General features: G+C 36.7%; 1 protein-coding gene across 1 annotated transcript in view; it reads left to right on the plus strand.

The window, feature by feature from the left end:
* Window positions 1–5,240: 5,240 nt before the first annotated feature.
* The window catches only part of C2H1orf141 (chromosome 2 C1orf141 homolog), a 35,064-nt gene continuing 25,584 nt past the window's right edge, over window positions 5,241–14,720 (plus strand). The window contains 2 exon segments of the mRNA XM_068966697.1: window positions 5,241–5,315; window positions 9,255–9,412. Coding sequence (XP_068822798.1) covers window positions 5,241–5,315; window positions 9,255–9,412 — 233 coding nt within the window.

The following is a 14,720-nucleotide window of genomic DNA, read 5'->3' on the forward strand; positions in this document are numbered from 1 at the left end:
GCTCTAAGAGAGTGTGATTAAAGAACTAGGACAGCAGTATACAGAGACTATCGTGTGAATGTAGACATTGGGCATCTAAATCACAGTTTATCACGAATTCCTCCCAGCAGAGGTGTTATTTCTATTGGATCTCGAGGGATGCATTGGACTTAGAAATACGGAGAATGGATAACAGCATCGTAGGCAGAGGAAATAGCAAAGACAAAGCAACTAGTGAAGGAAAATACAACACATTCAAGGGCTGCAAGTTGTCCATCAGGACTGGGGTATCAAAGATACATGAAGAGAAGGCCGGTGAGGTTCAAGACTTAGTCAGAGGCCAAACCTTGAGCCTCTTAGGATAAATCAAGGAGTGTGACCTTTGTTCTGAAACCTATAGGGAAGGGTTGGAGTGTAATCAGGGAGGCATGTGATTGTATTTTTCTTGAAAAAATAATTCAGGCAAAAATAAGAATAAAGCGGATGGGATGGAACAAATATTCAAAGATATTTTGAAACTGTTGCATTAACCCGGACAAGTTATGGAATCTTACACTGAGACAAATAGCAATGTGAATGGATAAGAGGAAAAAAACTGAAAAGATATGTAGGATGTAGAATATACAAGAGAAAGTGATTATTAGATATTTAGAGAAAGGGTAGGAAGGAGTTTTCCCGGAGTGTGTTAGTGTTAGTCACTCAGTCGTGTCTGACTCTTTGTGATCCCATGGACTGTAGCCCACCAGGCTTCTCTGTCCATGAAATTCTCCGGGCAAGAATACTGGAGTGGGTTGCCATTCCCTTCTTCAGGGGATCGTCCCATCCCAGGGATTGAACCCAAGTTTTCTGCACTGGCAGAAATGCAGGCAGATTCTTAATTTAATTAATTGTAAATACCTCTATTCTTAAGCTCAAATTATTCCCTAGTTTGGTTCCCATCTCTTAGCCAAAATTCCAGTGATGTAAGCTTTTACTTTATCTATAAACCAACACAGAAAATTTGCCATTATCCTTTTTTAAAATTGTAATTTCTAGTGAGAGATACCTATCTTCTACTCTGTTGTACTCAAAATAGGAAAACATTTTAGAGTAATGGGAGCCATTTACCTAGCAGAGAATTTGAGAAGCAATCAGGAGAGAAGACAAAATGAATATGACAGAGCTTCTGATTATTTATTTTCCGTTTGTTTCTTAGTAAGAAAATCCTGACTTTCACCTGACTGTATCACAGAGATAAAGGGACTGCAAGTCCCAGCCGCCTTTTTAGCTGGGTGCAGCTGTTTTACTATGGCTATTCCTAAAGAGTGGTGACCAGATTCTGGTTTGGCAAACAGCTGCATTAGAAGGGCTTTAAAAAATATATTCCTGGTCTTTACCTCTGCAAATCCTAACTTAGTGGGTCTGAGGAGGTAACTGGGAATTTGTACTTCTTGAAACCTTTTGAGTTCATTCTGCTAAGGATTGAAAATCATTACAACTCCTAAGTTTGTGGGCTGGATGCCTAAGATATAATCTATGTGATAATAAAAGTTGGAAGAGATTTTTGGCTAAGGGAGCAGGAGGATGGATTTACTTTTAGTCCTACATTTGGGCCACCTGTGGGAAATCTGGACTGAGTGAGGTATATAGGTTGGAACTGAGAGGAGAGATTTTGTTTGGAAATAGATGGTGGTAGATGAAGCCCTGAGTTTGGGAGGTCATCCTGAAAGAATATATGGAGTAGTGGGACAATGGCTGAACATTTAAGAAGACTGGTATTTAGGAAGTAGTGTGAGAAAGAACAGCAAGTTGAAGATATTGGCAAGGAATGTTTAGAGAAGGTAAGATGATAGGACTGTTGTCATAGAAACCAAGAGAAGGGAGACCTGTAGAAAGCAGTGGTTAACATTAGCAAAAGTTTAAAAAACTCAAATAAGATAAATATGAGCAAAAAAGTATCCACCTATTTATAAAATGGTGACCCTGGCAACTTATGGGAGCAGATTTAGAGGAATAGGTTAAGAAGAAGTCAAATGATGACCGACTGAGAAGGAAAAGGGATGTAAAAAATTAGAAAACCTCAGTATAAACAATTATCTTAAGAATTTGGCAATCAAGGGAAGATGAGAGAGAAAGTGATGGCTAGTATGGAGAATAGAGGAATTTTTCCCTTTTTTTTAAAATAGAAGAGCGCTGAGCATGCTAAGGAAAAGGAATTGGTGAAGAAAAACAATAAAAGATAAAGGGACGAGGAAATAAAAAATGGAAATAATTCCTTTAGAAGGCTAGAGATAGTAGAGTGTAGGGTATATGGGAGGAATTAGCTTTGGATGGGAGAGGCAACACTTCTATTAAAATTAAAATACAAATGAGATGGCAATGGATGGATGCCAATGAGACTTTGGTATGAGAAGTGGAAGTTAAAGAAGTTCTTACCTGATGGTCTCTATTCTTTCTGGTGAAATATGAGAGACTGTTGCCATGCCTAGGAAGATGGGTGTCACAAGAAAAATGTCTGGCAAGAGACAACTCACTTAGATAACTTACTGTGATAGAATACCTCACACAGTATGTTTCATGTAATGGAATTAGCAGCTAGAAGCCAAATGAAATGTTTATCATTAAATGAAATTGTATGCTGATAGAAATAGAATAATGAAGTAGAATTTATGCCCATAGAAGTAGAAATATGAAACCTAAGTATGAAGCCAGGATGCTGGTTTAAAATAGACATTAAAATTAAAGGTTAAATCAAGAAACGACAGATGGTCAAACTGAGGGACATTTAATATAATCTGGATGGTCTTGATTAAAAGGTTAGTTTTTACTTCATGTAAAGGCAGCTGGGATGCATCATCATATTACACCTGGTGGTCCTTTGCTCTCAACATATACTTGAAGAGACACAACTAGGTTCTTGATACCCCCAGAATGATGATGAAAGCAAGCAAGCTCGTCTGTGGTGTTACCTCCCATGCACTCTCCCCCAGCGCCCTTCATCCACTGGTAACCACTGGCATGTTGCCAAAGGGCTGTGAAAACATTTGCAAGCTAAAAAAGGGAATTTTGCCTCCAAAATATGAAAATGAGACTGCAAAACTGAAACTAATACCATTCTGTCAGTTTCATTGTCAAACTTCATATTCTTCACTTCAAAAAAACTCATAAGCACAGTGATTTGCCAGAAATCATATCATAGCTGAATAATTTGCTCATAGCAAAATAATTTTAAATCAAAAACATAAAAATTTCCTTCAAATTACAGCTTTCTATGTGTGTGTTTATAAAAAAATAGAACCATGTGGCATAGCTTAAAATGTCTGAGGTGATGTTGAAGATGAGGGACTGTAAAAGTAAAAGGCATAAAACATTTTACCCTTTAAAAGCCCTGCTTTCTGTCCCTCCCACTGTAAGCAGCAAGTCTCCATTCCCTCATAGAATTTACATCTTCCTCAAACTGGGAAATGCATTCCTTTGGTTCTTCTAGTTATTTACCTCTGTGTATTTTATTTAGAAACAGAAATCTTTGTCCCCACTAAAATAAATTTTGGTGAGAATTATAGTATCCTTCCCCATATTTGAAGTCATATTATGTTTAAGAGGGGCTTTCCTGATAACTCAGCTGGTAAAGAATCCGCCTGCAATGCAGGAGACCTGGGTGCGATCCCTGGATTGGGAAGATCGCCTGGAGAAGGGAAAGGCTACCCACTCCAGTATTCTGGCCTGGAGAATTCCATGGACTGTATAGTCCACAGGGTCGCAAAGAGTCAGACACGACTGAGCGACTTTCACTTCACTCTATGTTTAAGAGAAACACAGAAGCTAAAATTCCTGTAGTTGTTTTTAGGATATATAAGCGGGGTGGTTTCTAAATCTGAGAAGACAGTATACAGTGTCCAGATAATCTCTAATTTCTCCCCTACTCTCCTGTAGAAGACCCAGAGAATCTGAGGCATTCACAGTGTGCTAAAACCTTTACCCTACATCTCTCTTTCCCAAGCTGCAACACAAGGTTATGTGGTTCATACCAAGGCAGGCTATCTGCATAGCTCACAAAAGTCCTTTGTCACATAGGATTACATACATCATGGGATGGAGGTGGAGTATTTAGATATAGCACAATGTCAGAGGGCTTGGTGGGATGGTAAGACACCAGCAGAGCATCAGGAATTCAGCACAATAGATGGTAAAGGAAAGAAAATAGAAACGACAGCTAAAAGAAACCAAGTACAAAATAATTTGAGCTTTTGGCACAGGGTTCTTAATTCTTGTCTTTTCATGTTTTATTGCCTCTGTGTGATGTTGACTGAATAATACACAATATAGAAGACAATGCATATAAAGTTTTTGAGCTAAAAAGAATCTTAGTGTAGACATTGATGTTCACTAGAAATATTGATGAATTCAATACTTTCTGTGAAGTTTTACAGACATTTAAATAAATGTCACTGGAGCCCATTCAATTCAGTGAACAAAGATATGTTGAATGCATGAATGTCTATTCTAATTTTTAAAATAAATAAATAAAGTAGAGGGAGTTTTGGGTTGGTATTCCTGATGCTTGCCTCCACTCTGCCCCTAGATATTTGTATTGCATTGTAAGGTACTTTGTGGCTTTTAATTTTCTCATCTGAAAATGGAAATAAATTAGACCAGGTTCTAGTGGCTAATATTCAAGTCCCTAAAACTAATGTGGACCATCTGAGCCCAGATGAGATTTGTTGCAAATTAATTAACTGGAAATATGAACTATTATGGCAGCAGATCCTTCCCAGCTTGGCTGCTGCTCCTTCTGTGTGACTGATTGCCTGCTAAGTGCTGTATTAACAGTCTTGGATCATTGACCAATTTAATCTGAATGTAATTAATTCTATAAATGTGAGCTCTCCTTATTTACTGTCATTAAAATTAAATCATGACAAAAAGAAGATATATATCAAACTGCATGCCCTTGCTTCAGGTATGAGTCACATCTGGTTCTCATACAGTAATCTTGAACTTTCTTCAACTCACCTTTAACCATGCTTTTAAAAATTCCTGGGGCCCACATGCTTCTGGGAATTCTCATCATATGAGTTTCTGTCTAAACCATTTGAGCACTTCTACAATTGTGTGATTTGTTCCATGATCTAGAAAAGAACTGTATTCTTTTCTTTACCTAAAACAGTTTTGGAAATGTGTGTCTCTTAATTTGGGCCTAAATAATTAATTATATGTTTAATTTTGTTTTGGAGATTTATCCCCCCCCGCCTTCCTTTTAAATAGGAATTTACTGACTGACAATGGCAGAAAGAGTCTTAGAGAAGTTGGATATTCTTGATGAGCAAGCAAAGACCCTCTTGGCCACAAGAGCAAAGGTTTGTAAAATAAGAGCTAAAATTCACTAAATTTTAATCATTAAAAGGTTATCATTTCAAATGTGAATGGGCTACAGACTAATTTTTTAAAAGGTAATAATTGTATTAGTTAAAAGAGTCATTTATGTAATACTATAACGAATTGATTAAATATATGAGATAACTTCCAGCCAGCTGTAATGTTTGGTTATGATGCATCTAACCTGTTTTTTTTTTTTTTTTTTAATCCTAAGCAGTCAAATAGTAAATGTGACTACTCCTGGGACTTCCCAGGTGGTTTAGTGACTAAGACTCTATGCTCCCAATGCAGGCACCATGGGTTCAATCCCTGATCAGGGAACTAGATCCCACATGCCACAACTAAGTTTTCACATGCCACAACTAAAGACCCCACATACCATGACTAAGACCCAGTGCAGATAAATAAATAAAAATTTTTTAATGTGACTACTGTAGTTTTTACTTAAACGTAAAAACTTGTTTAGTTGGTTCATTAAAAGGAAGAAAATATTTGATACAGCTACCAAGTTAGAAATAAAGTTCTTAAAAAATAGACTGAAAAGTGTTTGTTGTTTAACTGCTAAGTCATGTCCGACTCTTTTGGAACCCTATAGACTGTAGCCTGCCAGGCTCCTCTGTCTATGGGATTTTCCAGGCAAGAATACTGGAGTAGGTGGCCATTTCCTTCTCCAGGGGATCTTCCCTATCCAGGGATTCAATGTCTCCTGCACTGCAGGGGGATTCTTTACCACTGAGCCAACAGGGAAGACCCCAAAGAGTGAGACTCTTATAAAATTAAATGTAAGATATTAATAAATAATACAGTTCTGAAACACCAGAGTTTTTACATGTGAGCAATTTAATTTGATTACAAAAAGACTTGTAAGATAATATAACGATGTGGATAAATGAAGTATATATAAAGAGCAATGGAGTTTGCGAAATCAAGCAGGACACCACAGAGAGAAACTCTTAAGTGAATAAACATATTTGCAAACCTGAAAAAGAAAGTGTTAATGTTTGAATAATAATTTGGCTTTTTTAATATTTCATAATTATCTCCTTTCATTCAGAAAATAAAGTACAGGAATATGGAAAAATGGAATACATTTGTTCTGTATAGCTATCAAAATTTTGAAATACCAAACCAAGTGTAACTTAACTAAAGCAAACCTGATAGACTTTGACACCCCAAAGTTTATTGCTTTTTAATTTTTTATTTTAAATGAATTGTAATTTACTTTAAAAGTATAATCAGAGATAAATCTATTAAATTTGTCACAAAATTTCTTTATACCTAAAAGGTTAAGTTATAATTAGTAATAATAGTCTTACTTTTCCAGGAGCCTCCTTTGCACAAAGCATTTCCATGTATTTTCTCATTTTGTGTAACTATGCTTAATTCATGTGACTGACAGAAAATTCTCTTGAAGTTCTTTTAAAAGTATATAAAGTCATTTAAAAAATATTTTCTTAGTTTTCAAATTATATTTTTGGAAACAAGTTAAGCAATATATATAGATATATATAAAGAAAATTGTACATAAGGAAAATGATATAAAGAAATATTAATAGTTTTTGGCCTCTTTCCTCTAATCCTTTCCTCTGAGGCAGACTCCTTTTAGCAGTTGAAGTTTATCCATCTACATCTTTTGTAGTCTTACAAAGATATACAAATATGAATGTATGACTGTATACATACATACATTTATCTTTACTTACAAATATCTATAATATAAATACACAGGTACATATTTACATACACATATATTTGTGAAGATAGATTATCTCTCTTTATTGACAAAAAAATGAAATACAATATACAAATCAGTTTTGTAATTGCTTCTTTATTTTTTAAAATCTTTTATTTTGAAATAATCGTAGACTCAATTCCATGGATGGAGGAGCCTGGTGGGCTGCAGTCCGTGGGGTCGCAAAGAGTCGGACACAACTGAGCGACTTCACTTTCTTTCTTTCTATAGTTCCTTTTGGAGAAGGAAATGGCAACCCACTCCAATGTTCTTGCCTGGAGAATCCCATGGATGGAGAGGCCTGGTGGGCTGCAGCCTATGGGGTTGCAAAGAGTCGAACACAACTAAGCAACTAACACACACACACACACACAGAGTTACAGAAATAGTACAAATAGTTCCATGTACCTTTCCTCAGTTGACCCCCAAAAGTGACATCTTACATAGTTGTAGTTCACTAGCCAAAACTAGTATGAGTCACATCCAACATTGATACTGGTGTATTACTGTTAACCAGACTACAGACTTTACCTATCATCTCCATTTTTTAACCTTTATTCATTTGTATCAATAGTTTTATGCAATTTTATCACATTACAGATTATAAAAACTACCATAATCAAAGCATATTATACCTCCATCCTATTAAGGTACTCCCTCATGTTACTTCTTTGTATTTGGATCCACTTGTTGTTATTGTTTAGTCACTAAGTTGTGTCTAACTCTTTGTGACTCTGTGGACTGTAGCCTGCCAGGCTCCTCTGTCCATGAAATCTTCCAGGCAAGAGTACTGGAACGGGTTGCGATTTCCTCCTCTAGGGGATCTTCCCAACCTAGGGACTGAACCCACGTCTTTTGCATCTCCTGCATTGCAGGCAGATTCTTTACCACTGAGCCACCAGGAAAGGCCATTCCCCCATCCCAATTGTGTCTCTATCCCCAGCAATGACTAATCTATTCTTCATATCTATAGTTTTATAATCTTGAGAATGTTGTATAAATGAAATTTTTCAGTGTGTAAAATTTTGAGATTGACTGTTTCACTATGCTCTTGAGGTCCATTAAGTTTTTGCATGAAGTAATAGTGTTTTTTAATGGTAAATCTTATGTAAAATTTTGCTGAGTAGTATCCCACTATATGAACGTACAGAGTTTAATTGCTTACCCACAGAAGGATATTTCATTGTTTTCAGTATTTTGCTTTTAAAAATAAGGCTGCTAAAAAAATAAGCTGAAGTAAAGCTGCTATGAATATTTGTGTACAGGATTTTGTATGAATGTAAGTTTTATTTCTTTGGGGTGAATGCCCAAGTGTGTGTCTGCCAGGGCAGTGTCTGTCTCTCAGGATCAACCAGGTTAGAGCCACAAGGTTTGGTTTGAGTTCTCCCTCCCTGTGTCTCAGTCTGGAAATGGCCTTCAAGAAAAAGCTAGGCTATTGTAGGGTTGACCTCATTTGTTTCTCTTTCCTCAGGGATCATGGTCCTGCTCTGCCTATTTCCTAATGCCTGATTGTAGTTGTTTTCATATACTTTATCTGGTTTTCTAGTTGTTTATAGCAGAAGGGTGATTCCTGTAGCACTTAATCCCTCACTGGCAGGAACCAAAGTGCTCATATCCTATGATTTCCTTTTCAAGTTATTATTTCTTTATTCCTCTGTGCAGTTCTCTGAGAGAGCTTTTTAGAGAAGATTTTCAGCTCCTTAACTCACTCTTTAGCTTCACCCTTTTTGCTCCTCAATCCATCTGTGTAAATACTTGAACGGAATTCTCTTTTGATTGCTTTCTTAACTCAATTTCTGGCTCTGGCCCCACCACGTATGCGGCTCCAGGGAGAGAATTGGGTTGGAGGGACCTGCTTGCTATGGCTCCTATAACTCTACGGATTAATAATTGTCTTTGCTGAATATATAGGTCATTCTTAAATTTGGAACTTTAGAATTCTAAACTTCAGAGGGAACCTTCATGAGCATCTAGCCCAACACCCTCACTTAATAAAGAAGAAAAGAGTTTGTACACAAGGCCTCCAATTTTCAGTGTGCATTATTTTTCCTTTGTTGCCTGCCACATGAATTCTGTGCATGAGGGTGCATGTATAAGGTGAGATTAATTTTGTCCTTTCCATACAGGATTTTCCTCATATGAAATGTACTCATTTTTTTCACTGTGTTATATTTTGGATTTGTTGCAGAAAAACTGCCTTCAGAGTCAAGTAAAGAGAAAGATTTCAGTGATACCCCTGACGTTTGATTTCCAGTTGGAACTTGAAAAGGATATTGCTACCTCCATATCTAAGACAAACTCAAAGATCACAAAAGACAGATCATATGGCACTAAAAAACCAAAAAGGTTACCATTATAACTACCTGAAACTTTCAGTCTGAAGTTTTAAAGCATTATTTTTATTGACTTAGATTGTGCTGCCTATATTAAATGTAAGCTTTGTCAACACAGGTATATTTCATAATGGTTATGAATTATAGTATGCTAGATTAGTATTCTGAATACTAGTTTATAAAATATTTATTATAATATTTCACCATTGTAGATGATAATTGTACATAGTAATTATAATTCTAAATGTTTAAAGAAAGACTTCTTGAGCTTTATTATATCACTCCAAGTTAATATCAGGATTTATTTCAAGTTTCAACCAATATACTGCAAAAAAAAAAAAAGATATTCCTAGAAAACTAAGTAAGGCAGTTTCTCTGTGTACTTACAAGGGGTAGCCTGAATATGTAATAATTGGTCTTTCACTGGCACTATGCATGTATGTAATGAGGTATAATTTTTCTATGCACTAGAAATGTGGAGGAGACCCAAGACAAAAGAAATAGTAAGATATAGAATCAATAAGACTTCAAATCAATTGGGCATTTGTGGTAGTATCAATACTGCTATTACCTCATTTATTTTTATTCTGTAGTAACTCAGCTTTCTGGTGGGCTTCCCCAGTGGCTCAGTGGTAAAGAATCCACCTGTCATGCAGAAGACATGGGTGTGATCCATGGGTTGGGAAGATCCCCTGATGACGGAAATGGCAACCCACTCTAGAATTCTTGCCTGGGAAATCCCACTGAAAGAGCAGCCTGGCAGGCTACCCAGTGTGTCCATGGGGTCACAAAATAGTCAGACATGACTTAGCAACTAAACAGCAAAAACAACTCAATGTATTAAGGGCAGTTTCACAGATTTCAAACCCAAGTCTTGGTGAGCTAAAATGATTTGCCCAGAGTCACACAGCTAGCAAGTGGCAGAAGCTAGATTTAAATACTAGCTAGATTTAAATTTCAGAGCCTATGCTCTTATCATTACCACATTCTACAGACTGATTTCCAGCTTCTGGTCTTGGTGACTAGATGTATTTTGGTGTTTTGTACTTAGGTAGAGATCATAGGTTAAAAAGCAGATTGGGGTGGGTAAGAGATTAGAACAAGAAATGCTGAGCTTTGGGGCATCCAGGTGGTGGTATTTAAAAGACAATTGAACAAACATGTCTGCATATAAAGTAAAACAAGACCATTTAGACTCAAAATACAGCTTACTCAACTGTATTTTTGTTATTTATGATTTACCAGGGTGTCAGAACATGTTTCCATTGTGCAGAAAAGGAGTTTGTTTCTAGCACAAATAAATATCAATGATTTATATCCTTTAGCTTTATCACAAACTTCTTTCACTACTATGTTTTTATGTAGATATGGCCAAAACTTTTACTTCAAAATCATTTATAGATCTATCCATGTTAAAATAGAATGTTTTAATAATACATAGAAAAAGTTGCATAAAATAGAAGTTGGGCATGTAGAGAAGGGAAGACTAATATATCTTATTATATATTATGTATTATATAATTATAAATATTTTATATATGTATATATTTATATTTTTATTATATATATGTAAGCCATTATGTGATAGCATAATATATGGCCAATGACCCATTAGATACATTTAAAGATAATGTGCAATGTGTCTTACGGCAGCATTTTCCAGGATGATACCATTGCTTTCCCTTTCCTGTCTGTAGATTATAGTTTATAAAGGCATCATTGATACTTTCTTTAGTGATAATATCAATAGCTGAGTGACGTTCCTTTGAGTTGTTTAAGTCTGGCTAACTTGAAGTTTGAAATCAGTGTCTAAATTATGAAAACAAACTGGCACATAGTTTCAAGATTCAAAGACCAAGTACATTTTGTTTGATCAGTGCTCAGAGGACCAAAACTAGCACACAAGCAAAAAAAAAAAAAGTATGGGAAAATCAAAACAATTTACATCAGAATTAGGATGTAACCCAGGTCAAAAGAAAGAAAATTTGGTTGAAGAAATTAAGAGGATCTAGTACCTCTAGATAAGCCCAACTGGCAGTATATCTAGGCTCCGAGATTTCCTTCTAAGACTGCTTCTAACATTTTCCTCTTTTCAAATAATTTTTCTCATGTAGTGATTGTGTGCTGTCACTCTTGCTTGAATTGGCCCTAAAACAAGTTCAAATAAAAATTTCTTACAGATAACTTCATTTTAATTTTTAATAGTAGTGCTGCTAACACATACTACAGTAATTTAATTTATTAACTTTATTCTACAAGTGTTGACTGAGTGACTGCTATGCTGAGTGACAGCAACTGTGAAATATACCTCATTAGTGGGGATTCAGATAAGTGAACAGGCAAGCACCAGTTGCTACAGAGATTCCTAATGTGAGAATCAGTGAAAGTTTATAGAGGGAGGGGCCCCTCAGGTGAGACCCAGAGAGTTAGTTAAGAGGCATCAAGATTTAAAAGAAAGAGATTCCAGGCCAAGGCAATAACATGACAAAGGGTCAGCCAGCGGTAAAGAAAAGTGCAGCTCATTTGAGGAACCAGAAGTAGTTTAGTGTTACTAGACTTGAAAGGGATATGAGGCAGAGACTAGAGACAGATTGGTAAGAAATTGGGCTAAAAGGGTAAATAAAGGCCAGATTACCAAGGGCTTTATGAGCCAGGTGAAGAACTCTGGACAATCTCCTTCAGTGAAGAACCATTGAAAGGCTTAAACTGGAAAGTGCATACTTGGATTCTAGAAATATCAGTAGGTAGTAAAAGAGGTTATTAAAAAACTATGAGAGCTCCTCAGAGAACCTTACCTTTTAGAATTCACAGTATCTCCAAAAACTGCCTCTTCCAGGAAACAAGTCATCTTGCAACAAGTCCTTTTTCAGCCATAGCAGAATGATTACTTAAATAACAGAGTATAAGGGGGCAAGTTTTTCACTCATATCAACAATGATATGCTGATTACCTTGACTATATTGCACAGATTTAAAATCTGTAGATGCAGCTCCTGGTCTTATATGTGTATGTATGCTCAGTTGTGGGCTTCCCTTTTGGCTCAGCTGGTAAAGAATCCACCTGCAATATGGGAGACCTGAGTTTGATCCCTGGATTGGGATGATCCCCTGGAGAAGGGAAAGGCTACCCACTCCAGTATTCTGGCCTGGAGAATTCCATGGACTGTATAGTCCATGGAGTCGCCAAGAGTCGGACACGACTGAGCGGCTTTCACTATGCTCAATTGTGTCTGACTGTTAGGGACACCATGGACTGTGGCTAACCAGTCTCCTCTGTCCATGGGATTCTCCAGGCAAGAATACTGGAGTGGGTTGCCATTTCCTCCTCCAGGGGATCTTTCCAACTCAGGGATCGAACCTGTGTCTCTTGCGGCTCCAACATTGGCAGGCAGATTCTTTGCCACTGAGCCATCTAGGAAGCCCCCTGGTCTTATAAGTTACATTAATTATAACAGGATACCAAACTCTACCAGGGTTCACAAACCTCACTCCTACATGAGCCAACATGTCAGATCTGATTCACACAGATTTCAGCTCAGCCTAAACCTTACATCATAATCATGACCCACCAGTACCAGAGTAATTCCTACCAACTGCATGCCTTTTTCATTTTTGACCTCTAGTCTACTGCTATTCAAAGTACTATCTTCCATCCAGCAGCATTGGTATCACCTGGCAACTTGTTTGAAATACCGAATTTTCTGACCTCATTCCAAACCAAAGCTGCAGTTAACAAGATTCCCCAGGTAACCTCTGTGGACACTAACAAGAAGTACTACTCTGGCCTTTCAAACATGGAGGAATCATTAAATACAGATTGTGGGGCCCCACTGGCAGAGTTTTTGATTCTGTAGGTCTGGGCTGGGGCCTGATAATTTGCATGTCTGGTTAAGTCTCCAGGTGACACTGATGCTGTTGGCACAGGGACCACCCTGCTCTAGCTGTGCCCCCAGGGTAATCATGCTGGTCAAGAAACTCCATGCTTCTTCTTGAATTGATGGATATCATAGCAACACTCAACCTGGTGTTATGACCACCTAGATGAAACAGGGTTGAACTGTAGTTGAGTTTTGTTTTCAGAGCAGTGGTTTTTAACCCATCTGCATATTGGCCAAGGAGCTCTAAAATAATTGGATTCAACTTTAATTAGTTTGGAGTAGGGCCCAGGTATTACTATTTTTAAGGTTTCTCAGATGATTCTGAGAAAAGCTAGGATTGAGAATCATTAAAATTCATAGGGCTGCTTTCTCAGTTACTCTTACTCCCAGAGAGATCTTTTCCGTGTTACTATTAGCTCAAGATTTCTGCATTTTTCTTGTATAAATGGGAACTGATAAAAGTGATAGCCACAAACACCCAGGATTTGCTGGAAAGACATTCCTGGGATGATTTTACTGATAGGCAGAGAGTTTTATAATAATTTGAAAATCTCTGTCTTTTGCCTTTCATTTGTCTATGGTCTTTAAGACTTGTCAGCAAACACCAAAGCTACTCTTCTTTGCAAACTTTTCAAAATTGGACCTCTTACAAAAGAGCCATACTCATTTTAACAAAAGTCTTTTTTAAAAATTACCTGGAACATAAGTTTTAAAAGAGAAAAAAAGTGATCTCTTCCATACTGGATTCTCAAGTGAAAATGGTAAATTTACCACTTATTAAGTGCTAAGAACTAGGAAACAAGTTAGGGGCAAGTAGACATATTAAGAATACTTTTTCTTTAGATTAATAAGGGCTTCTCATTAGAAGAATTACTTTCCTAAAAATAAATCCAAAAGAATATTCCTTTTTAAAGTATTTTTATGATAGAAGGATAAACTTGCTATACAGGAAAGATAATGAAATATGAACAGAGAATATGATTATAGCCTATAAAGAAATTTAATCAGTCAAATTCTGTCTTCCTTAATTCAATATACATGTCTTATACTCTGTGTGACATTAGCCTGGAGATTAAGAAGATGGGGATTGTTTGCCACTGATCCACTGCAAAAGAATCTTCTCTCTCACTGCCTGATGCTACCTGAGTCCCGAATAGCTTGACCTTCATAGTTGCTGCAGGAACCCACACTCACTGAAATGAGTAAAGAACCACAGGCCATTTAAGGGGACTCATATGAAGGAGGGAGATAAAACTAAACTCTCATTAACAGGTGACTCCTAATGAAACACATTTAAGGGAGAAAACAGAGGAGCCTTTAGAAAATCTCTCTCAAACAGGGGGAAAAGGGGATTTAGAAAAAGAGACTTTTTAAATTAAAAACTGAGTACAGAAATTAAAAATAGAATACAGATGAAGACTGCATTGATAATTTAGATGATCAA

This window comes from Capricornis sumatraensis, chromosome 2 (genome assembly GCF_032405125.1).
Source record: "Capricornis sumatraensis isolate serow.1 chromosome 2, serow.2, whole genome shotgun sequence".
Classification (NCBI taxonomy): Eukaryota; Metazoa; Chordata; class Mammalia; order Artiodactyla; family Bovidae; genus Capricornis; species Capricornis sumatraensis.